At 41.5% G+C, this 26,613-nt stretch overlaps 2 protein-coding genes across 22 annotated transcripts in view; one reads left to right on the top strand and one right to left on the bottom strand.

The window, feature by feature from the left end:
* Positions 1-5,387, bottom strand: part of LOC112571894 (S-adenosylhomocysteine hydrolase-like protein 1) — a 104,110-nt gene extending 98,723 nt beyond the window's left edge. For 2 of the 6 annotated variants that reach the window (XM_025251258.1, XM_025251259.1), the window contains exon 1: positions 5,001-5,369. In XM_025251258.1, coding sequence (XP_025107043.1) covers positions 5,001-5,105 — 105 coding nt within the window. In that variant the 5' untranslated portion in view covers positions 5,106-5,369. Of the gene's footprint in view, positions 1-5,000 lie in introns of all 6 variants that reach the window. The other 4 variants (XM_025251253.1, XM_025251254.1, XM_025251255.1 and 1 more) reach the window with 4 other exon arrangements.
* LOC112571897 overlaps positions 1-22,351 on the top strand; it is a 60,443-nt gene extending 38,092 nt beyond the window's left edge. For 9 of the 16 annotated variants that reach the window (XR_003100909.1, XR_003100911.1, XR_003100908.1 and 6 more), the window contains one exon: positions 10,470-10,842. Coding sequence is in view for 6 of the 16 variants with exons in the window: in XM_025251272.1 (XP_025107057.1) it covers positions 10,470-10,504 (35 nt within the window). In the remaining 10 variants the exon portion in view is untranslated. Of the gene's footprint in view, positions 1-7,721; positions 10,843-21,785 lie in introns of those variants that run through there. The other 7 variants (XM_025251273.1, XM_025251270.1, XM_025251269.1 and 4 more) reach the window with 3 other exon arrangements.
* The last annotated feature ends 4,262 nt before the right edge of the window (positions 22,352-26,613 follow it).

The raw sequence follows: 26,613 nt of genomic DNA, 5'->3' as shown, positions 1-26,613 counted from the left end.
CTGTTACTGCATAAATTAATGAATGCATCTTTTTCTTGCTCGTACAGAGGCATCCATGCACTCAATCGAACATTGTCCATTTTTCGTTTCATAACAATGGCAGCTAACCTATGTATAGTTACCACATACATCCCACACCATGGTCAGATCAACTTAAGGCTGTGATTGAATGAACTGAGGCCAGTAGTTAATTGACCCTTCTGACAAGGTCAAATCAGTAAATGGTTGCACTGACCAGTCAAAGGTGGCTTTGACTTTTAATGACCTTTAGCTTAAAACTACAGGATTAAAAGAAGGTATAATTTCCTAATTATTCAGTCACTACACTGCTATAATATGTCAGTGGTTGTTGCTTGCACCTTTGTACAAAGAATTATTCAAAAGGTAGTTCTGTGGGTTGCTTAATTTTCTTTGGTTGAAAGGGACCCAATATAAACAACAGTTTTCAATCAATTCGATATTATAGTGACATTGGGCTTTAGAATCCAACAGGTGTTTGAATATTTTTATCAGCTCTCTGAAGAAAAAGGGCAAAGATCATCTTCTAAATTTTTTTTTTGGTCATGTGGGGAGGTAAAGTGTTAGAGAGCATACTTTTCTTGGAGCTGACTTTTCCTGAGGGTGGTACACATCCCTACTTCTCGTTACTTAACCTTTCCTAAACCCTCTATAGAGGCAGGTACCTATTTCCAACAGTTGAGTCACCTGGAGGAAGTTAACTACATACATGGGTATCGAACCTGCGTGCCTCTGTTTGGACATTGGTGTTCTAATCACTCACCTATCCTATATCTGCTTTCTGTCTATTTATAATGTTGTATGACAAAATCTAATGAAACTGCAATTAAAATAAAAACCTGTAATGTCGGTGGGAAAAACACGCTTTTTTCGGAGGGCACTTGGGTTAGGATTGGACGGATAGAGGAAAGCAGGAGGGTTGGATGTGACAAGGGACATAACTCAGCATAAAGGCAACTTGCATCCTCATTTATATACTGCTGCAGTGCTATTGATCAAGATCCTGCCTGTAGTGACTGTGCATACGAGACAAGATCCATGATGTCAGGAAACAGAAATAATGATCTGTACACTAACACTACCCCTGCTGAGCTCATCCCCTCCCGCCTCTCATTTGATGACCTAAGGTAATAAAACTGCATGTTAATGAAAGGTTCACATGCCCTGCCATGTGAAACTCTGGTCACGCTCATTATCCAAAGACATCGTAAATTCTTTGTTATAAATCAAGCATGTCAACAATTATGTTTGCTTTTACAGTTTTGCCTAAACTTGCATGCTGGAACATTCCAGAAAAGATTTTATGTAAAGTGAAATTTCTTGCCAGTTGGCATGGTTATTGGCACGTTCAGAAAAACAAAATTAATTTAGAGCACAATTTTTCAAAAATGGGAACAAAGAATTCTGTCCTATCGTTTATCATAAAACAGATGCTATGTGACATGATTACCTGATGAAATATAAAATCGACCGATAAAATCATGCAGTTCCTGCACAATCTTTCTCTCTCCTTTTCCCATCACCTCCTGAATTGATTCCACCTCAGCTTCAGCTTTCCACCCACTTGTAAAACTCTCTAAAGACACAGCTGTCTAGCCACCATGTTTCCCAAACGACATGAATTTATTTCTTGAGGTAGTATATGGTCATATCTCATCTTCAAAATAAATAGCTTTCAATCCAAAGTCCAGTGTGTTTTGGTCTGGAGAGGGGAAACTGCTGTCTACAGTTTTTTTTTTTAAAAATGAATTAATGTCAGCATGCAGGCAGATCAATGAGAGGAAAGTTAAAAATTGTCTCTAATGCCGTGCAGCCAGCATCCAACCCTACCCCATGAAAACCTGCAGTGTGCAATGTCTCTGATGGGAAAATGAAAAGCTGCAACATGCATCATGCATATGTTCTCCCACCCCATTCTCAAGTGATCAATTTTTTTCCCCCTTGACAAATCTTGCAAGACCACTTGAAAACAATGCTGTTTACATTTCAGTACACAAAACTAGCAGTGAGTTGTATACAGAGACAAACCATTATTTATAATTAATTTGTAGCCAAGCATCTGTATTTTACTTTTATTAATAGCTGCTACTACAGTTTGTGCCACAAACACAAGAGGATATTTTAGGAAACAGAAGGAAAGAAAAGACATATGATAACCGAGCCAGTAGCAAAGGTAAGATCATGCAATGCAGCCACATGCAAAGAATGAACAGCATGCCTGAGGTGAGATCCAAACGTTAATTACTAAAACAGCTGATTCCCAATGCATTGATGACAAGCACTTAACAGTACATCAACAGAATCATCCAGTGAATAAGATCATAAATGTGGCCAACTAACTCTTTATTATCTTGTTCTCTTTTCCATGTCACATTGTAAGGACAACTGTGAAAGTGAGTGGCTCAAAAGTAAAATCTTATAGATCTTAACAAAGTTTAAAACTCCAAATATTTCAATTCCACTTAATTTCAGTGTAATTACATTAATTTTCTAGATACATGCTGATTAAGGCTAGACCTGATCTGCAGAAAGAACATAAAGCTAACTGCATTATGCAAGTAGAGACCAAGTCTCTGCTATGTACCCACTCCATTCTGAGAAACAGAGCTCATGAAATTTAGCAAAATTCTTTACATTACCAGCTTTTTTTCTTTCAATCATATTGAACATAAAGCTTTCAGTCTCTTAGTTTAAGCTCTTTAAATAATGCCCATGTAGCAGGTGAAAGATATATTTGTTATGCGCTTTATCGCTATTACCACCCACAGCATAACTTTAGTTAGTATACACTACATTCCTTCCCTTATGATGCAACTGCAGTCAGAGTGCAAGCTTGCATCAATATTGTTCATACTACTTTAAGATGCTGCTATACATATATCAAATGCTCAGTCTGTCCCTCAACTTTGATCACCATGATATAGACTTAGTTGCTGGCACGGTGTAAAACAAAAAACTCTTAATTTTGAAGTATTTATCTTCCCTATTTTCTATTATCTATGTGTCACCATATATACCTGTCATCCGTGGTGTATCAAAGCTAAGTATCAAAGCAGTCTGTATGAATAACATTAATGTGCACCCAACAGGAGATATGTGCAACATTTTATCTGTCATAACTTTATCATCATAATCTCTCTATCTGTGTATGTGTGCCTGTGCACTAGATATGCAGTTATGTTTATAGTAAGATCTACACAATTCATCTATGGTCAGTAAAGATCTGATTCCGATACAGACCGTATGTTTTATGAAACAGTTTCTGTAAAAGTATAAGTTTAATAATAATTGCTTAACATACAAAAAAATATATGCAATGCACCTTCCAACAATTTTTACTCAGAGCTCACTTCTAAGTTCAGTTATGCAAATTAAACTCATTAGACGGTGTTGTTGTCATCTTAGCTAATTATTCTTTACTTTGTCCTCCACTTTTCCCCTAGATATTCTGAAAAATATATATAATTTTAACGATGAGAGAAACCCACTTGCACTTGCCATGTCTAGTACTTTTATTTTTCATGATGTGCTTGACACCAAATCCAGAAAATCCAGACAGAAAAAGAAAGCCAAAAAAATTCAGTTTTTAATGTCAAGAAAAGCTTTATAAATGTTCTATTAACCAGCTGAAATTTTTATGGACAGAATATGGTCCTATTCCTGGCGTACACAAAGCACACTGACGTAGCCTTACCCCAAAAAGTTAATACTTGTAATAACGATATTATATCATTGCCATCCACCTCCTTTTTAGTCATGCATGCACTCAAATGTGCCAACATGTGTGTATATTCAGAAAATTGTATAGTCTCCTTATGATTTTGCTATTATATGAAGTTCCTTACAGTTAAAGTTGAATGCCTCAAATCTCTTCACAAATGACAAAAATTTCACACTTTTGATAAATTTGCCTATTTTACCTTAATCTCAATGAATTTGGTTTAGCAATATCAGCAATAGGATGCTTCATACGAAGATGATCAGAATATATATTTTTTTAAATAAAGGTTACAAACAGCACTGAAAGAAAATTTACAACAGGTTTAAAACAACAGACATCATCTAACAAAAAGGCAGCTGCAGTAAGAAAAAAAGCTACAATTTCAAGGCACATTAACATTAATGCCAAAACTGATAGCAAATGATAAATGGAGGTAATCTTATCGATGATAAATAGAACCACATACTTTAATTTTCAGATAATATACATCACTAATAATGAAACTTAACACGATCTCCGTTAATAAGCAATTCTAATGTGTATGTCACTATTGTAGATTTACTGATAAAATAGCTAAAAACCTGTTGTGAACAAGGTGCAAATTTGCTGAGATGCTTAGAATATTTGTTTTGGTTTGAATCTCGCCAGCTAGGAGCGTGTGGTGTAACCGCCCATGGATCGATGGCTGTGTGTGCGTGCGCGTTGTTTCTAACTGGCCACCCTCTGCACTTGAAACATTTATCGCAAGGTACAGAAACTCTATCGTACTTGTTCGTCTTGGCCATTGCGTACACGTGTACCGACTGCGAAATGAGCAACATAAAACTCGGGCTAGGTCATTTTTGACTACCTATGACACCTATGGTTCCAAAGTATCTCAACAAAGTGATCAAAAATTAATAAGAAGTGGGACTAGACGACAGCTGTCGGAAAAGCGACTGATCCCCGATTACTCGCTGTGTTTATGCCCAACTCCGCTGTCATAGTCCACTGACACTTGGCTTCCATTTTGTCATCATGGCCAGAAATAATGTGGGTGAAGGGGCGATCGAATTGTGTATAAATATAGGGTACCCAGGGAACTTGGTGCTGTCACGGCGAAGTGAGAGAGCGACAATAGCCAGCCCACAGCACAAAGCGAACACGTGAAACATCCCAGTCGTGGCCTTCTCACCACCGAACAAACCAGAAATTTCCACGGAACAACGGCCTACGAGAAAGCACAGCACAGTTTATTCCAAGCAAGAAAAGTCAGACTCACCCTTGAGGATCTGTCTGTCTCTGAAAGCTTGTGGTCGAACTTGATGTTTCGGTCGCGATGGGATATAAGCCCAGCTGTTTCTCCGTTCTCCACGTCTTCCGACATTTTGCTTGTTTGTGGTCACGTGATTCGTACCGCCAGCGATGGACGGCTATGGCGGCGACAGGCCCTCGCGCCAGTGGCGGGTTGTTTGAACTTGAGTCCTACCTCTGCTGTCAGGGTTTCGAAGCGATAACTCTTGTCAGTCCTACCTGCTTAGCTTCTAACCGGATTTCCTTTACTCCGAAAAGAAATGTCACTGCAGGTCGTAGTTCACGAGAGCCAACTACCCTTATCAGTGTGGTTGCCCAGATGGCAGAATGGCTGTAGAGCGAAATGTCGGAAGAATTATTGTTACATCCGTGATGAACATCAAAAATAGAAATGAATTCCTTGTAAAAAGGAAGGATTGTGATTTTTTTCCTTGCCAGTCATCCGGATTGTAAATGAGAGTGCGGCAGCAGCTTTCGACGCCTTGTCTGCTGCAGGCAGTAAAATCAAGAATTGTGACACAACTGCATGAACGATGAAGGGGAGAGTTGAGTCATACCTCGCGATTCTTGTCTGAAATAAGAGATTCTTTAACAGCAATAGTTCTTTCTTCACAAAACAATTAGGAATTGCGAATAAAAGTGTTTGCATAACACCTTGATTGTTATCTATAACATAAAATACTGGAAAATGCACTTTATACATATTTGTGCATTATAGACTTCTTTTATTCCTTTTTTATTCATTTATTTTTTTGACAACACTTTTAGGTAGCTGCAGTAAAAATCTAAAGTATCGGAAGTTATTGGCCAGCAAACTTTAATTAATTTTGGCAGATGACACATATATCTCTGGATTACGCTTCGTCGACATACGCTCATGGCAGTGGAAATTGTTTACATTTCTTTCTTGAGAGACCATAGATCGATATCAGACAGACTTATTACCGGGTACATAAGTGATAGAGTTTGATTTATTAACGCACACACACATATAACTAAATATAAATTCTTATATCCTGTCCTATTCCTCTATCCTATTTTATAAATAGATCTTCAAGTCGGAAACTTTCTCTTCGAGTGAAATGCCCAGGAGTTAAAGCACCGAGTATACTCCTGTGTGCATTCAGTAATTTCAAGAAGCATGAATCATCTAAAAGTTACGATAGTTTTTTTTTTTTTAGAAACTTTACTGCGAGCTATCATGCACTCCCAAGCACCCAATATAATGCTACACCTTTTTAAAACCCCACTTCACCTCACCTGTGTGTGGCCTACATTTGACCTGCAGGTGAAGTTCATTATAAAATAACCACGTGACGTGATTGGCTGCTTATTTACGTACCTCGTGAGAAGACACAATGTTGATATACGCGTCTTGCATGGCAGTGCGGAGGGCATGATAGATTACAGGAATATATACGAGGAACGAGAAGAATGAAGGTACACATGCAAGACACTTAAATACAGCTATCTGTCCTTGTCTCTGTCTCTTGTACGTGTTGGGAATGAATGCATGAACGTGTTTGAGAGAGAGAGAGAGAGCATTTCACTGTGGCCCTAGAAACAGCTCAAGCATATATAATATCTGACAGGTAAGACAGGATGAGAAGAAATGTAGGCTATTAGCCTGTAAATACGTATAGACTCTAGACCAGGGATGGGCATTTTTATTTCGGTCTCAAAATTCTAAGTTATGCGGCGGTCGGTAAAATACCTCCCCCCCCCAAAAAAAAAAAAAAAAAAAAAAAAAAATAAAAAAAAATAAATAACAACAACTCACTCCAGGTGACTACACAAGAAACTAGAGATAATGTACTGGACATCAAATGAGTATAATGGCGTTCACTTACCAAAATTATTGTGTAAAGTGAAGCTGTTTGAATGAAACCCAGGTCTTTGTCTTTGTTTTCTTTGTTTGTCTTTGTTTTCTTAAACTGATCTGAACAGTAAAGAAACACCAGGGCTAAATTTTTGCCATTTTTTTGTAAACTTTTTCAAACTTTTGTTGATTATTTATATAACTGGCATCACAGAACTTCAGGTATACTAATAGGTTAAAATGTTAGCAGGTTTGAAAGAGCAATACTGCAAAATTAGTTTAGAGGTTCAGTGGTGATGTCATTTAAAAAATTGCTGCTTAATTGATCGTAAAATTCATGTTAATTTATACAGATGCAAATTAAAGGCAACTTGAAGATCTTTTGCATCAGGTTCTCCCCATTAAAGAACCTTTATATATTCGTTCTATTTCAGAGCATAAAATGATTCCCAAAAATAAATATCGGAGGGCTGAGATCTGATTTCATAATGCCTTGCATGACCCCTGGTGCCCTGTTGGCATGACCTGGTTAGGTCACAGAAATTATATAGCTTCGGTTTTAAAAAAACCCCACAGTTCCGAAGAATGAATTCAAACTTGGGCTAGACTGATATTCAAACGTTTGGTGTAGTGGGTGGTTGAGGGACCGTACATCTCATTGGCATCACACACTTCAGGTATACTCAATAGGCTAAAATGTTTTCACTTTTGAATAGTTTCGAAATAGACAATAATAAGTGAGGATGACGTATAGAAAGTTGCTGCTTAATTTATTTAATTTTGTTTTCTTAAAACTCATATTCAGATTATAGGCAGTTTGAGGCCCTTTTCACATCAATAAAAATTTTCATACATTCATTCTGTTTTCAGAGTGTAGAAATGCGGCCCATAACATACAATTATCAGAAGGCTGATGGTTGACTTCATCACGCTATGCATGACCTCCCTGACCTGTTGAAGTGATGCATGACAAATTATGATCCCCAAGAGCAGGAACTTTGAAGTCCTTAAGAGCTTTCGTTTTCCTTTTTACAAAAAGTTGGACATTTAGGATGTTAAATAGAGAAGATACACGATGGCTGTGGGAACCAAACAAATGAGGAGAAACGATTTTCTCGGACGCAGGGAAATGTATTCAATTTGCATGCTGACCTCATGAACTTTTTAGCAGACGACAATGTTCACAGACGAAATACGCAAAATCAGACATTACAGGAAGGAATATATCTGACAGCAATTAAAGCTGTAACCAACATTCCGAAGACCTGCTTTAGACGTCAATGTTTTCTTAAATGGGGTACGTTGTTTTTTTTTTTTTAATGCGGGTAAACAGCATCCCTCCCACCAGAACACGAACTCGACCAAAAAGAACACACGAAGATAGCATAGAGACACCCAAGAAAAAGCACTAGACTGTGTTAACATTTTTAAGAGTGTGTCGAACTGCTGTCTGAGGGAAATGAGCTTCAATGGCTGCGGACGATGGAAATAGCTGAGTTATCGGGGATGCAGTTGCTTTGAACGATGATATCAGGCAACGTGGAGGAAAACAAATTAGGAGGCTGCGAAAGTCATCATAACGGCAAGGCAGAATAAACACTTAGAAAATTCGGTTTGAAAATCTCTTGAATAGAAGGACGAAATGTAGAAGCCCAGACATTTGGAAGCAGCAAGAGAAAAAGTATTTTAGAAATAAATGTTGCTTGGTCATCAATGGCACTAGTGCGATGTTCATAATGATGATGACATAACAGAACTCGATACATACAAGTATATATATAACTTTATTTACTGGACTCGCAGTCTAAACTTAGTGGTGGTGTGTTCTTTTATAGAAAAAAATTCTGTCTAGCGGCAATTTCACACTTTTAGGGGGTTAGATAATTGTAGTCTTGCAACCTTCGATCGAAGGGGAATGAAGTGTTAGACCGCAATTACATCGGGGTAGCTCTCACCCTTTTAAGGTGGTGAACAGCTGGGGGAGAAAGTATGTTTGAAGACGTCGTGATATAATGTAAGGTCTTTGGTATGCAGCCCTACTCGGGTGGTCAAAACAGTGTGTTCATGAACAGATAACCGGCTAGTGTGCACACTTCTGGTTTCAGACGGTTATTCTCGCTATTGAAGAAGATGAGAAAGGAAAGCATCTGGAGAAAATCACCGAAAACAGAGTTCAAACCCAGGGCCTTTCAATTGTTACTGCAGTGGTGGCAAGATGGTGTTTTTACCTCTGTGCTACCAGATTTTTCTTCTAGAAACCACATCACCACCCCAACACACACACTGCATCTACTCGATACTATCGACTTTGATACACTGAGACATTTTTACAGCAAGAACAGTCTGCAACTGCTTTCGATTCTGTTAGTCTCCAGACAAACAGGAGGGACGTGGATGGGTGGAAGAGAACTCACGTAACAGGTTATTCTAAATATTTTTTCTCCAACTTCCCTCTCTTCTTGAGAAACGATGGGTTTTATTGTACGGGGCTTACTTCGTGTACTGGTCGAATAGGGAAATTCGACTGGGATGTAGCCAAAAAGCTTAAATAAACAAATGAAGAAGGACGATCTAAAAGCTCTTCTTACCCGGGCTAATGTCGCTGAACTTTTGACTGAGTTATATAGAGAGTGTGTGTCACATGAGACCAATGGCTTTGGGACGAACGGTCAGGGAACTTGCAATTTGTGAAATTCAAACTTGTTTGGCAATACATTTATTACATTTATGGGACTTCGGGGCATTTTCGGAGGTTTGACATTCAACAATGTGTAGAAAACGAGTTTCTATGTTGAAGCAGCAGACGTCTAGTCGATGGAATGTTCGTCCGTAGAGAGAGAAAGAGATGGGGAAGGCAGGTCAAGAGGGGCCAACCCTTAATGTAGCGGGGAAAGGTCACAATAAATCTATTGGGTTAATTACGAGTCCGATCAGCGAAGCAAGACTAGTCAAGGAAAGGTAGAGAAAAGAATAGTTTTACTTTGTGAGCTTCAGGCCAGTCCCAAACCTCACTTTACTGGAGAAGGGGATGTTAAAAATTGTTACTGGATTCCACTTTGTGCTTGGATGCTCGGGCGCTTTGGAGTTATCACTCTTGCACATTTGTAGCTTTTGAAGATTGTGAGAGGTTTGTGGACCGAACTGCGCTGTAAAAATATGTATTTGTGAACTGATCGAGAAACAGCATCGGATATTGTCTTACAGTCGCGATTTCTCTGTATATATTTTCCTGATACTGTTGTCTCTTTTACTTAAATCGCATGTCATTATTTCTTATTAAAGCTTTTTTGTTTGTGTGATTGCGTTAGCGTGTTGTTTTCTAGAACAATCCAGTTACAGAATGGCCGTAACCACAGACGGAGGTTATTGAATGATTTGTTTACTTTGGGTAATAAACCAACACATTTTTGTCAGCGTTGTTGCAAGATTGTTGAACTAAGGATCTGTAATGGAAAAGAAAAGTCGACAAACGCTGTGGATAGGAGGATAAAGAGAGGAGAAAGGGAACAGGGGCAAAAATATTCGGCCTTGTTCTGGCTTGATCGAGTTAATATTGGGTTTATTTGCTGTCCTTGCCTTATCTGGATTATATACGGCTTATTTCTTTTTAATCTCAAGTTGTTGCAGGTATCTGCTCTTGTGGCTGCCATTGAACGAGACTCCGCCAAATAGAGGGAGAGTGTCGCGCGTGCATTACTGAAGTCTGTGGGGACGTGAACACGTTATCACTGGAACACGACGTGTAAGCTTTACAAACACACACACACACTAAACAAACACACACACACACTAAACCAAACACACACAAACATACACTAAACATACATACCCCGATCATACGAAATCTTGGAACGGATGTAGCCCATTCTCAAAAGATTAGTGTGCATGAAAAGGTAGGTTATCTTTTGAAATCTTTTTAATCTTTAGAAAACAATTTTCTAATACAATAATTGAAGTTATCTTTACAAAGGTATTAAACAAATATCATATTAAAGAGTTGGCGTTTATGGAAAAGTTTTTTGAGAGAAAGGGTGTGAACGTAACCCTGCTTCAGAAGTCGTTCCGAAAATCATTCCTAATTATATCGCAGTTGAGATGTTTTCTTCACAAAACTCTATGAATCTGCTGTTCGTTCATCAGAGAGGCTCTCTTCACTACGTTTGTCAAAAGTACTCGCTTTGCTCTACGTTTGTCAAAAGATGTTTCTCTGCCAAAAAACGCTTGTTCTACTCTATATTTTGTCACACACATTTGTTCAATGTTCATTAACCATGTTTCTCTGCTTTTTCAACTCGACGTTTGCCACAAACTTTACATTCATCAAACGATTTGCACCACGTTCGTTAAACTCTATGCTCCTGACACGCACTCTGCTCTACACCTTTGGCAGAAACACCTGCCCAGGTCCAGGAATATGTGTACAGTCTTCTTCAGGTGTTTATTAATGTCTACAACGTCTGAGTTAATGGCTGCAAGGTCAGCTAGTTCTGTTACATGCACCACCGCCCCTCCATCAGGTGTCGGATAAAAAGGAAGAGGTTTCAAGCGTCGCCTTCTCCGCCCACATAATGATAATCGACACAACCGCTCCTGAAATAACTGTTAACTTCAGAGGAAAAAGAAAGAAGAGAACACTGGGATAAATGGAGACATTGTAGGGGGCATGCTATGCGTTAACAATGGCGCTGGCACGGACAAATTTCTCTCTCTCTCTCTCTTGTGTTTTTGGACATGGATGTAAGTCATAGACACACCAAGTCAACTCATATTCTCCTGAAGTATCCGTACCTGGTGTGCACGGGACAGGTAAACAGGAACTAGTCATCACGGTAGCTCAGTGGTCAACCACTCGTCATTTTTTTTTCACCACTGCACCGAGAATTGTAATGACCCGGATTCGATTCGGGATTGGGACACACCCACTTTTTCTGGATATAGCAACCCTTAACAAGGTCGCACGTCAGAGATTTTCACCTGGTATTTTAGCTCTCCAACCCCTTCGCCGTACCTCTGACCTCCATGGTGCGATATCGCTTTATCAGCAGTTACATGTTTTCATTACCTATGAAATATTCTGCAATTTCCCCGTCATAATAGCTGATTGCATGTAACTGAAAGAGAAATAGAAGTACAAAAGCCTGCAGCCAGTAAATAATATAAAATGAATTCATTTTTGTAACTTTTTCATGGTATATTACTTTACGTTATATTCGCTTGAGGGTTTCATTATTCAGACAAGGGAGAGAATGCGGTTCAGGGTGGGAGTTTTTTTCAGGACCTTGAGAAGTGTGGTTGACCCCGTGTTCTCCATGTTCTGCTTCCCTTCCTTTAGTATTTTGAGAGTTGCCGATATCATCAACAAAGGTCATCTTCTTGTGAAGATTAGCCACGATATTCCCAACTTTTTTTGTTTATGGGTGTCTAGTTCTTCCGTGCAATTACCGTCATAAAAGATACTTGATTATTTATCACATTTTTAGGCGTTTGTGCCTAACACGTAGGAAAGAAGAGAGAGAGAGGTATACATAAAACACACAAGTAGGATTCTGATCGAGCCTATATTTGGTCATCATTGGAAGATTTTTGGCCAGATATAACATCGTAAGGGATCCACTTTAAAGAAACTCCAAGTATTTCAGTGATATATTTTACGAAAGAAAAAGAAAAACATAGTTTGAATTTACATCAGTCCCTCGACCCATTCCTTTACAAAGGTCAAATAATTGAAAAGTTGTAAGACGAGCTACATGATGATGAGCTGGTTGAAGTTATGCTCCTATCCCTTGTGTCGTTCAACATCTTGGGGAGCATCAAGCAGACGTCGTCCATCTGATGGCTAAACTTACCAGCAGACTGACCGACGGTCAAACTATATGGAATGGAGGCCAACACAGTCGTGGACATTCACATCAGGATCGCGACAGCAACAGCAACGATGGCTAGACTTGGCAGGATGATCATCACATCAGGTTTACTACAAAGTACAATCAGTGCGAATCCATTGTAGTACCGATCATGTGTGAATCAAAGCATTAGAGAACAAGTGCTTGAGGAGGCTGCTCCGAATCTCATACAGGGAAGATGAAACCAAGTACAAAGTTCAATTGCCACACAGTTGTCCAGAAAATGGGCGAGAAAGAAAAAAAAAAACGCTTCAGTTACCATCCCGCCCTGTCATGACTTTCAGATTATTACAGTGGAAAAAAATAATTTCCTGCGAACACACTGGGTCTTACTGTCATCTGTAGATAACATGTACTGACCTTTGGTTTGTACATGTTAACAGCAGTCAAAACTTATGTGGTAAACATTATCGACGGTCCAACACGCTGATTCCTGGCGAATGTGTAGCCTGTACGCTGTTACAGACGTATTGTGGGTTTTGTTGTTTGTTTACAACCGTCAGTTTGTTTAGTTCTGTGACTATAGTCCTCTAAGCTTTCCTCCGCACGGGAAAAACCACTTTACAAAATAAATCATCTTGACCTTTTGTGCGTGACCTGACGATCACGGCGTCGGGAAACGAGTCACAGTTGTCAAGGAGACGGTAGTCAACGCATGCGCTCTCAGGCTTTTGAGGCTTTTACCCCTTTACAAAGCCGCATTCACGATTGTTGTGCCAGTGGGAAGTGATGGTAGTGGTGGCGGTAGTGGTGGTGGTAGTGATGGTAGGGTCACTTTGCAGTTCAGTCGGAACGGCGTGGGGTCGGAGCTACACGTTTCCCATTTCCGGGCTTTGTTCAGCAGTCGATCATACCGTAACCTTTCTGAAGCACATCACATGACCGAGCTGGCGATACAGGGAGAAACAGCAAATGTCGACAACACTTAGGCGAGGAAGGGGAAAGGGTCAAGAACCGTAGCTGCTTTGGCGTTAACACCAAAGGATAATCGGGGACGTCTAACCCCTAGCATTTTTCTGCACTCACCAGTCTAAACATTGCTATGTTACCAGCCGATAGAAGAATAACATGAAGCCAACAATAAAAATAATTTGGCAAGAGAAATACAAAAGTGAAGGTAAAGGAATAATAGGAGACTGTTAGATGACCAGGCCAGTAATGCTCTGCTTTGCTTCAAATCTAGAATAGGGTATCAAAAGGTGTGTGGCAGCCAGTCCAGTTCACCACCACTTCGGACTTGGCTGGCCTCAGACATCAAGAGCAAGAAGATTTGACAACAACAGGAAAAGAGGGCACCAGCCTCACTGAGCAGCATACCTTCCCAAACTCCTCTCATACCTCCCCAAACTCCTCCCCATCATCACCCTTCCCATCCCCATATTCCCCCCAGATCCTCATGTCCCCACAAGGCGAAATCCCCAAATCAACAGCAATATTATCAGGGTGCACTCACTATTCGCTCGGTGTGGCCCACTAACATCAGCTCTAGCGGATATGACAAACGTGGATAAGATGCTGATTTGTAAATACGCACTATAATATAGATCATATATTAACAGCAATGTTCAGCAGCAGAAACAATTTGTGCTGTTAGCACATGATAGTATTTTCATCTAGAATTTGACTACTTGGAAAGTAAGGGTAGCTAGCATATCGCGAACAGCAATCGAGAGAAAATAGAATCCATCAGGGAGATCAGCGGATTGAGGCCAAGCCAGCAAAGTGCCGAACTACCCGGGTGACCGTGTGTCGTGGTTCATTATGCGACGATTGGAGTGCTTGCCACTTACAGCCAAGGTAGCTTACCCCCGGGGGATTGGACAGCCTTCCACCCGCAAAGCGAACCGCAATCGAAATTTTTATAGAGAAAAACCTGAGGTGACTAGGACCTAGTTTAGCATCTATTTTTGGAAAAAAAAACACGCACACAATCTACAAGTGTAAAAGCAGTGCAGACGAAAAGAAAGACTGTCAGAGAGAAAACAAGAACCACGAAGAACTTTAAAAAAAATAGCATTTTGCTTATTAAAACTTCTTCTAATTATTCTACAATAGTTTTGGCATGTGCCGTTAACGGTTATCCTGCTAACTCCACAAACGATTATAATACCCTTTCTACTAGATGTTTCGGACTGGTCAGTCAGACCAATGCCTATGTTAGACGGGTAGTCAGACATGCAGTCTGGTCCACGACTGCCCGCCAAACGACACTCGTGGCAAGGAAACTGAATGGAGATCTGAAGCAGCGACAGTGAACAGCAACATTCATCCGGGGAAGGGGAGTAGAAATGTGTGTCCATTTAAAAGATGAGAATTAAAAGAAGAAAATCTTCACAGTGATGGGAGTGAAAAGCTACTTGGTTGCGGCATGTGTATTGACGTGCAGTAGTGGATTATCATCGGCAAGCGAGTGCAGTGTGGAGCCGGGTGCAACGTACCCTGCTACCCGCTAGTCTGCAGCACTACTAATATTTCATAAGGTTTGCAGTGTTATAACTAAGTAGTTAGCGGCGTACTGTGCACATAACAGCTCTCCTTGTGGTCTCGTCTTGGTCATCACCCGCTAAAACCAGTGGCGCTGTATCTTAGACATTCGTGGATAAAGTATGACCTCATCACTATGTATGCGCATCGAACAATAAAAAAAGTGGGGGATAACAGACTGACAAAATGAGCCAAGCTTTAAACCACAGCTGTACGTGTTGTCCGGTCAATGAAGTTGGCATGGCAGTCAAGTGCTTTCCATCTTAAGGTCTAAGCCATTTTATTCCACCTTCACGGCCAGGCTTAACTCAACACGGCGACATTTAAAGGGCGAGGCAACAGAACACGAGTTGGGCTTATACAATGGATCTTGGCTTTCTGACTCAACCTCTTGGATATTCGTTTCAGACGTGAATGTAAGTTATCAGTTCTTTCGCAGCTTGTCATTATGAGGCAGAACAGAACGTCGGTATGTAACCCCAACCTTCTAGTCGACTTGCCTTTCCCTTTAACCGTCACGAAACGATTAATGCGGTCAATATTGTTGCTAGGAGACGTTGACCCAGACGGCATCTGGATGCTATCTTTGATCTTGTCAGTCTCACTTTCTGCGCAAGTGGTTGCGCCGATGTGATTGACAAGTAAGATGCCACTGCACTAGAAAAATGCGACATTTGTTTGCAAAAAGAGGAGCCAGCATACGGAGGCGATAGATTTGCCAAGGAAAACAAAACAGAAAACAAAGGTCAAGAGTGTGGTGACGTCATTCAAGTCATGTGATGCTGAATGCTTTCAAACGCAGGTGAAGAAACGGACACAGTTTTCAGACGCCGTCGAGGGATGGTTCGATTGTGACCTGTACTTCATTGTAAACATGTTTAGAACATAAGATTTGGACCAAAGGACCAAGTTTCCAATATCAGAATCGTCTGACCGGCTACTAGAATGTCGTTATGGGGTACGACAGCTTGATTAGTTTCTCGGGAAGGATGGATATGGTGGGGGAGGGATTAGGGACTATACTATCTACAGCTTTAATCATCAACAACACAGAGCTTATAGCGCGGTACCAGAGCCAAAGCCAGGCTTTCAATGCTTTACACAAATAAATGGACTTTTTTTTTCTTTTACCAAAAGAGAGTAAGAAAAACTCACGGAAAGTAAACCTCAAATGCAGATTTACAGAAACACCATAAGCAAAGTGTCAACACACGCATCGACTCGCATGACAACACATCAAGATGTATACAAAGATTGTACTTATTTCTCACATCTGTGCTTACTTACATAATAATGTACATACATGCACTGACAAATGGCTTAGGACACAGCAGTGAGTTACTGATGAAAATAAGTTACTAGCACACACACAGAGGATCTGCTCACAGCTCATTCAAATAACACTGAATAATCTCAAGAAAAGATGAAATACAGATAATCTTCTTTCAAGAATCTTCAGTCATGATATACAGGTAATCTATCTATCAAGACACATGGGTTAGGAAACAATAAGAAGAAACTTCTTTTCTTGACGCATTGTTAAAGAGTTTCATTCTGTCTTATTGACACAAACTAGAAGCGCTCCTGACTTCTCTCTGTAGCTATAGTGACACGTTTTCACTCATTTGTGTGCCCTCCTGGGTCTGACCGCTCCTGCCAGGGCGAGAACAGAGGGGGGATATTGAAAGGAAGAATAAATCAAAGGAAAGAAAAAAAATGGTTGAAAAAAATAAGAAAGAAAAAAAAAAAAAAGAAAAGGTTCGATAATAGGATGTAGGAAAAAGAAAAAGAAAATAGAAATGCAAAAAAAAAAAAAAAAAAAAAAAAAAGAATAAAGGAAGGAAAGAAACTATGAATGTAAAAAGAATATAAAAATAAGAAAACAATAGTAAATGAAGGAAGGAAAGAATGACTGGATGAGACAAGGAAGAAAAAGATCATACGCTAGCTCTTCCACTCGGGGATGTTTGCAATCAGGAGAGAGTGCACCTCTTCATTGTCTTGATTTACTGTGAGACCGTCTGTGCTCGTGGTTGTGTTCTTGGCACTAACCCTCGTGACGTCTACTGATCCCCACTCCTCCATTCCCCTGGTAGCATCAGTCGCTCACATGTCGACCGAACCAGTGGAGAAACGTCTCATCCTCCCATCTTGCCATGGACAGTAGGCGAGCATAGAGACGGTACCGGGACGCTTCCACCGCATCAAGAACAACGAATAATGGAATAAACTAATCTCGTGGCGCCGTATGGTACTAAAAACAAGGATTACATTTCTGTCTGGAATAGAAAGGAAGTACGACCAAAACATGGTAAAGCCAATCAGAATTGTGTTTCTTGGTAAATAAAATTACAAATAAAATTTTGTGGGAGACCGCAGTCAAATGGAACAGATTGCGCACATGGTAAGACAGATAGTCTCGCCTAACCACTCTAAACGCATTCACACACACACACACTAATTTGCCCACATTGAGAGAACTAATTGATAAGTCCTTGCCTTTTCATGCGCGATGAACAGTATAGTCAAGCTTGAGCTATCTATCTATCTATTCCTCTTTGTGCATCAGGTTGCACATAAGGCCTCAACCAGAGTCCGCCACCGATGTCGATCGGCTGAAACACGCTCTAGGTGACCCCATGTCCAGCCCTTTCCTTTCATCTCCCTTTCCACTGTTCTTCTCCAAGTTTCCTTTGGCGGCCTCGTTTTTCGGCCGTCTGGAGTCCATCGTAGGGCGACTCTGGAAAGGTCTGCTGGTCTGCTGCGGAGCACATGTCCAATCCATCGCCAACGCCTTCGTTGAACCCTGCGTGGTGATGGACTCGGTTTCACTTCTTCGGTGGAGTTCTTCGTTGGTGATGGTGTTTGGCCAAAAGATGTTAAGTATGCGCCTGAGGCATCTGTTTTGGAAGACGTCAAGCTTGTTACTGATGGTTTTGGTCATCTTCCAAGATTCTGATCCGTAAAGGAGGGTGCTGATCACATTTGACTTGAAGATTCTCAGCTTGATCTTCTGGCTGATGTTTTTTGCCTTCCATGTGCTCCTGAGTGAGGCAAGGCCTGACTGGCTTTCGCCAGTCGGGCTCGAATCTCCACCTCCGCATCCCCAGTGTTTGACATTTTGGACCCAAGATAGGTGAAACTGTCAACTTCCTCAATCTCTTCTCCATTTAGTTTGATGCTGTCTTGGACTCTGGCGTTCACTCTCATACTGTTAGTCTTTTTTGTGCTGACCTTCAAGCCAAGGTTTCCAGCTGTTCTGAGAAGGCCTTTGTTTTTCTCTGCATGTCTTGGTGGCGGTGTGACAGCAGGGCAATGTCATCAGCAAAGTCCAAGTCTTCCAGCGCTGTTGTTGCTGTCATAGTCATGTCCATCTGATCCCTCTCCTCTCACTGTCGGTGGAAGTCTTCATGATCCAGTCCATGGCAGGATGAAGAGGAACGGCGACAGAATGCAGCCCTGCTTCACCCCGGTACTGACGTTGAAGGGGTCTGTGAGCTCCGTGTCACAGACAACCTGGGATTTGAAATCGCTGTACCAGCATTGCAATGACCTGAACAAGTTTTGCAGGGACTCCGTAATGCCTCAGGATCTTCCATAAGGACTCGCGGTGGATGCTGTCAAAAGCCTTCTCCAGGTCGATGAAATTGATGTACAGCGGTGTGTTCCATTCGTTGCTCTGCTCCAGAATCTGTCGCAGAATGAAGATGTTCGGAGCAGGATCGCCCAGGGCGAAATCCTGCTTGCTGTGGTCGGAGGTCTTTCTCAAGAGTTGCCGTCAGTCTTGACAAAACAATCTTGCTGAAGACCTTGCTGGTGAGGGAAAGAAGTGTTATGCCCCCTCCAATTATTGCAGTCTCCAAGATCTCCTTTCTTGGGTAACTTGAAGATGAGCCCTGTCTTCCACGCAACAGGGACCTGCCCTGATTCCCAAATTTGCCTGAAGATTCAGTCAGCTTGGGAGCTGTCACATTTATATGCTTTCAACATCTCTGCTGTTATTCCATCTGCCCCTGGTGCTTTGCCACTCTTCATTGTCTTGACTGCTGCTGTCACTTCTTCCAGGCTTGGTGGGTCTGTGCAGATGTCAAGGTCTATAGCTGCTGGCTGGATGTCTGCAAGCTGAGGGGGATCTGGTCTGTTCAGAACTGACTCAAAATGCTCCCTCCAGCGCTGTAGTTTTCCTGCCTCTCCTCGACGACATTACCGTTCACGTCTTTCACTGGCACATCACTGTTCTTAAACCGTTGTTTAGCTGTTTGTTTATCTTGTACAGTGTCTTCAGGTCATTTTTACTTGCTGCATTTTCTGCTTCATCTGCCAGTTTCTCTATGTGATATCTTTTGTCGGTTCTTGTCATCCTCTTTACCTCTTTGTTCAGTTTTGCATATCTTTGTCTGTGTTGTTCCTTCAGGCGTTCAGATCTGGTGCTGTTGATTCTTTGTTTGGCTGACTTTCTCTCTTCTATCTTCTTCCATGTCTCTTCTCTGATCCACTGTTCTTTCTTTTTCCGTTGGAAGCCCAGTATTTTCTCTCTCTGATTCCTGTAAGACTCGATTGAAGTCGTCTAAGGTCATCTCTTGTTGGTCTCCTAGTGCCTGGAACCTGTTCTTTACTTCCATAGCAAAGGCCCTTTCGGTGGCTGGATTTTTTTAGTTTGCCGGAGTCCACTCTCTGCTGACGTGCCTGTTTTCCTCGTGATCGACGCAGCTTCAGAGAAACTGTGGCTATCACAAGAGTGTGGTCACTGGCAATGTCTGCTCCTCTGTAGGCTCTAACATCTTGAAGTGAGCTCCTCCATTTTCGGTTGATGATGACATGGTCTATCTGGTTCTTTGTGATCCCATCTGGTGATGTCATGTTTGCCTTGTGGATGTCTTTGTGTGGGAAAGAGTGTGCCTCCAATCAGTAGGTTGTTTTCTTCACAAAAGTCTGCCAGTCTCTCTCCGTTGTCATTGATGCTTCCGATTCCATGTTTGCCCATGACATGCTCCCTGCAGGTGTTGTCACTTCCACCTTGGCATTGAGATCGCCGATGATGAGCAACATGTCGTGGGCTGGAAACGCTTTCTGAGGCTGCTGAAAGCTGATCGTAAAAAGCATCCTTGTCTTCTGCCTCAGAGTCATTGTTGGTGCATAGCAGGCTAGCACTGTCAGCTTGGTGTACTTGGAATGGAATCTTGCTCTCAAAAAGCCTGGTCCATAAGGCTTCCATTCCAGCAGTGCCTTTTCCGTTTTCTTGTTGAGGAGTAGAGCTACTCCTTCAGAGTGCTGAGCGTCTGATCTTCCTGAGAACAAGATGGTCTGTCCTGACGCTAGTCTCCTCTTTCCGTGCCGGTCCATCTGACCTCACTGATCCCAGGATGTCCAAGTTGTAGTTGTCAAACTCCTTGACTAATTGGAGCTCCTGCCAGTCTGGTACAAGGTCTGGACGTTCCAGCACCCCACCCTCAACTTCTGCCTCGGCTTCAGTAAATCCGCTGTCGGGGCGCCAGCTCCCTTTCGGGTTTGGCTGTCGTCCGTCATTAGTCCAGTCTCCTGGTGTGCTTCATTACCTTCGCCATCTGTGACGAGTTCTCTGGTTTTAGTTTTCTGTAACAGGATTTTTTTTACATGGTGGGGTTGTTAGCCCTACCACAACCTATTTTACCTCTAGGTGAGGTGTCCACCTTAGTCGCCTCTTACGACATGCCTGGCTGGATGGCAGGGACCCTATTCTTGCAATGCTTGCTAGGCAAGCATACCCCGGGGTCCCACAGGGAGTCAAGCTTGAGCACTTCATGAGATTGAGGTTCCGTTTTTATTTTCAAAGACACAAGCTCTCTTTTGAAATCACAAGGGAGCTTGTGCGGAGTAGTGAGAAAGTAAAAGACTGTATAAATAAACAGCATTTATTGTGTCAAAATAATTGGTTTGTATATGTCACGTTACTGGCGTGACGTTGCATTATTGGCTGTACGTTACTGATCCCACAGGACTTGCTTCACATCGTTGCAGGACATATTCACGCAGAATTTCTGACAGAAATTAAAGATGAACACAAGTAAAGATAATAAAGAAGAGAAAAGCCCCATCCTCTTGAATTTTCGTGTTCTCCAAGGACAGAAGTATTTTCTGCTGAATCAATGGTCGTCATCTTTATTTAATCTACTACTCCTTCCTCACGGGACCTCTCCGCCATCTTTTGATTCCAGAAGATTGAACTCATTGTGTTGTTCAATTGCAGACACGGTTTAAGTCGAGACTAGAGATGTTTATAATTTTCATTCACCTGTTCATTTTAATATTGCAGAGTAGATATAAAATGGAAAATGTCAATGCACGCGTGGAAATGAATGATTGTAAAACAATGGCTGCTCTATATACAACGTGTTGCTTAGACAAAAATACTTAGATGTTTCTATAACTTTATTCAAGCAAAATTGTTTGGTAATAATGTGCCTTCTGCTCTATAACGCACATTGTATGTACCTTTAAAAAATTGCATCTACCCTTGTTAGTTTGGAATTTCTTTTTCGTAATTATAATTTTATCATTTATGTTTCAGATTTGTGTGTTCATCTTTGGATTCCTACACCATGTGCCTGGTGTAAATTACAAATATATTTTGAAGGCAGACGGGAGTTCAGGGATGTTAGAAGGGTGTGCTTCGTGTTGTCCTGTGTAAACCCTGTCCAGGAACCTAATATATCACGACCTGGACATCGACAAGACAATCATTTTGTTTCTGTAGATTGTGTGCGTTCCTTGGCAGTGACAATATACAGACGGAAGGAGAACGAAAATGAACGAAAGATGATTTTATGCATCTATACGCACTCTCGTGCACGCACTCACGCACACACAAAGATTTAAGCAAAATACTAGAATAATTTCTGAGACACAGCCTCCAAAGCTTGCCAGCAACGATGTCTTATTAATTCTCTGACCGCTTTACTTACCGTGTCCGCCTGCTTCAGTTAACCAAATTTTTAAAAGAACTGTCCTTTACCTCACTGAATAATTACTTCGCTGTTTGTATATTTCAGAGCTGGAAGACTTTACCAACCAGCTAAAAATGATTGTCTTGAGTCAGCAATGCCAATGAAACAAGCAATATTCGTCCACTACTGCAGACTTTGTCATGACAACGCAAGCACCTAAGAAAACATTCAAAGTTCAAAGAAAGGAGCGACACGTAAGAAATATCATAAAAATAAAACAATATAAAAATTTGTGCTGACGAGTGAGGGAGAAATTCGGATCGAAGGACGGCAAAAAGTGACGTCTGCCCCAGATATTGACAGAAACCATGTTTCGGTCGAAGGAAAAAACACCGCCATTCCATTTCATAGCCTGCTTACTGCTTGCATCGAGCATGCTCAACTTTCGAACGCCCCTTGTTTGCGCATCTGACTGGCGTATGTGCGTCACACTTCCGCCCAGCGGCCTTCTGGGGAGCAAGTCGTTTTGTCAGGGCAAAATCGAAAAGTGTATTGTTTCCAAAGTTATAAAAGTGTGGCCAGACCGCTCTGCCCCTACTCCTGTTTCTTTACTCTAATGGCTTTTGGCCACCACTTTATGATTATGGCTACAGGCGTAAAACATTTTCAGGGTGTGGACACCACTTTACAATTTTGAAAATAGGGTGCATCCTGTTGCCCCTGGGCAACGACTTACTTTTGCTTCATAACTACCGCCCCTGCCGAGTGAAGTTCGTAGTTCTCTGGTCACGTGGTTATCAGACAACGGGATCCTGTGAAACAGTCGCTGATGATGTTCGAGGTATACAAGCTCTTAGTTCCGCAATAAATAGATTTCCATCTATTTGTAGATAACAACCTCTGTTAGTGCAAACGCCATTTAATTTCTCAGCAACAGCGCTAACCGCTGAAAGATGCTCTTTAATATTGTTTCCTGTTACTTTGCAGTTATGTTGTCCCGGCTGGACTACATGTAAACTTATTACCAAATCTCTGCAGTTGCTCTGCAATGTTTTCTGGAGCAGTCGTTATGAAGCGAGGGTATGTCGTTGCCCTGGGGCGACAGGGGGGACTCAAGCACAAGCGTCTTGTTTCCGAAGTTGTAAAGCGGTGTCAGACCCCGAAGATGTTGTTTTGCTCCTGAAGCCGTAGTTATAAAGCGGTGAAAAAGGTAACACAAGTAGTGTCCTTGGGGTCTGGACTTGGCTGTAGAACTTCGGAAACAAAACGCTTCTGCTTGGGTTCTCCATTTTGCCACAGGGAAACGACTTATTCTCGTTTCATAACTACTGCTCCAGACCTCTTCACTTGTCCTGCTCTTTCGTTTTCATGTCTTTTAATCATCCCTTGCAATATTCTGTCCAGGTCTCGACATTTTTTCTAGGTCCTACGTTATTGTCTGGCCAATTACCTCCTTCCATTACTGAGATTTTCTACTTCTCCACCCTTATCCCACAACACGGATTCATTGCATCCCACTCGCCTTTTAATGCCATTTGTCCCATTTGTCACGTAAGTTGATTCAGTGTTGAACACCATAACTACCATGTTTAACTCTTTCATTTGTTTATTCTTAGTTATGTCTTAAGGTATCCACACTTATAGTCTGATTGAGTGAGTCAGCTCTATACAGATGAATTCAATTTCAATAGTTTTAGGTTATTCAGAAGAAATCACGCGCTGCACGCAGCTCATCGATCATACGAAAAAGCCATCCGCTCAATCAAGGCGGGGGACGGCCACTGGCACAGTCACGTGATGGAGCTAGCAGGATAGAGCGTCTTCACGCAACATTGTCGAGAGCACTAAAGGGATCATCTTGCCATCAGAAAAAGCAGTACATGTATCTCTTGGGCTGTCGTTACAACAATCTTAAATGTAACAATAGAAAGTAAAAAACAGTTCCGGGACAAATCAGTTGTTGGCAAGTGAGGGCATCAAGAATTCTGTCTTCCATTCCCTGGCCACAGCCAGTATCTTGTCTACAAGACCTTTGGAGTGTGTAAACAAGACTCCGCACTTTCTAGGGGCCAAATTTTTCAGAGGGCGTTGCCTATCGCCTCTACCTAGCTTGTTATCTTACCTCGCCCATCAATTTAAAGTCTTCTACCTATTCCACAGCTTTGTTGTGGAGGGGAGTGGGATTGCACGTACACGGTTTTGGACACCACTACTCTAACCACTAGGCCACCTGTTTCCCTACTTTGTATGTCACCTGGGACCAGACAGAAAGTGTGGAGTCTTGTTTACACAATCCAGAGGTCTTGTAGATAATAGACTGGCTGGGGTCTTATTCGAGGACCTTATAACTGGAAACATAGCCCAGACCTAGGAAGCTGGCTGATAATCAGGATGCCCACATTCTGGGCACGAACCATTGCTTTGCATAGGGAGGGCTTGCTCGTGCTGTACACACAACACACATGCAGACCTTTCTATTTGTTTAGGTCACAAAAATATGTGCTATTTATCCAGATATTATAATAATAAAACTGTGCAATAACTGTGTATTGGAAAACTATTTCTGAGCTTACTGTAGCCTTTTTCATACTAAGTTCGATTTACAAATAATAATAACAGAAATCGTATCTGAAGCTGACGTTGATAGTCGGAAAATTCTAGCTCCAACAATCTCGTCCTCGATACGGGAAAAGCTGCATTTGGTTTGCATGAAATAGCTTTCGTGCATGGTTGACCCTGACCCCAGCTTCCCCTTAAGAGTTCATTGGTCTTAACACTGGGGCGTCGATGAAGCAAATACTGTCCCCAGAAAAGTCGATTGGGTAGGGAAATGTAGGTAGCGACGAAAGTGCATCGGACACCCAATATCCGGTTAGAGGCAAGAGCGACGTTATCACCTTGTCTACAGCTGATGACATACACTTGCGGTGCAGTATACATTTGCTGATTGCAGCTATCGATGTGTTTCAATTGGAAAAAGCACTTTCGATTTTTCTTCTCATTAGCAAACGACCCTCACTTATTTGCTCTGGCGCGTGCGCGCACACACAAGCATGTATCCCTTGCCCAAGGAAATCAGAGAGAAAGGCTGAATCACCAAGGTACCGACTGATGAGAGAAACTCAAGTTATTTCGCGTGCAATACAGTACTTACCCTTGTTGATATAAGCATCTGCATTCACATGTAGTAGATCTGCTGGCATTCGCTTGGAGTATCTCTCTATTTTCTTCACCCGCCGCATTTTTATTCCTTTGACAAAAAGTCGTGAATATTTTGTCAGCACAGTTGATCCACCAACTTGTCTATAAACCATGCGCATTTCAATGTTTGGGAAAATAGCTAGACGGGGCATCGATTCTTCCACTATAGGTTTCTTAGAGGTCTAATAGAGTGGGTACTTTTTAGAGCTAACCCGGCAAAGCTAAATACAATCTACTTCCGTTCTCGAGATATAAACCAACAAACATCACCATACCCTTGGTATAACAATTTCCCACCAATGTTCTTATTGAACAGCTGATCCAGTGTCTCCTACTGCCTATGTCCTACGACATAGGCGTGTGGATGAACATGTTTGTCAATGTGCTTGACTTCCGTATGTGCATATGTCCAGACTTAAAGGGATTCTGACCCATATCTTCAAACTTAAAAGTGGCATTGATTACGACAACAATACCACTAAATTGCTGATGCACATCTATCCGAAAACTTCGACTGAAATGCGTAATCTCTGGGTCGACAGCTGAAAAGGTTGCGAGAGCCTCGATTTCGATTTTAATTGTCTAATCGAAACACGTATTGACATATACAGTGATACCTCGGTTCTCGAACGCCTTGACTTTCGACCAAATCGGTATTCGACCAGGAAATTCGAGAAAATTTTGTCTTGGAATCCGAACAAATATTTGGAACTCGAACATCCGAACGTTCCGAGATGAGCCGAGTTGAGCCTGAATGGCGTTCATTCAGCCCAGTGCGCCTTGTTTGCGTCATCAGTGTGAGTGCAGAGAGAGAGGGAGTGACGTTTCTTGAGGAGAGAGTCATGAAATGTGTGCAAAATGGTGCAGAAATCGCAAATTTTGTTGAACAACATCCCCTGATAAAGTGGTAGCAATAGAGCAGTTAACATTTTTTAATGACAATGTTATGTCCACTTTCCGCAAAATTTGTTTGCAAAGGAGAAAAAGACACAAAACAATTGACAAATTTCTTCCGTAAAGAAATCAGACAAGCAACTGCAGAGCCAAGATTCTTTATTCTCCTCATGCAAAAGATACAGAGAACAGAACACCCCAAAAAAAAAAAATAAGAGCAGTTACCCTCTGTTTTTATTGAAGAGGGATTTCCCTTCAAAACAGAATTAACCCTATCCCCCAATTCCCTCCTCCCTCACACATCTTTCCCTCCTGCCCATATAAGTGCCGTACACGGTACAGAGTAATAATGTGAAA

This window comes from Pomacea canaliculata, linkage group LG9 (assembly GCF_003073045.1).
Source record: "Pomacea canaliculata isolate SZHN2017 linkage group LG9, ASM307304v1, whole genome shotgun sequence".
NCBI classification, from domain to species: domain Eukaryota; kingdom Metazoa; phylum Mollusca; class Gastropoda; order Architaenioglossa; family Ampullariidae; genus Pomacea; species Pomacea canaliculata.
Note: the sequence above shows the minus strand (reverse complement) of the source record. Positions and strands in the feature narration are given on the sequence as shown.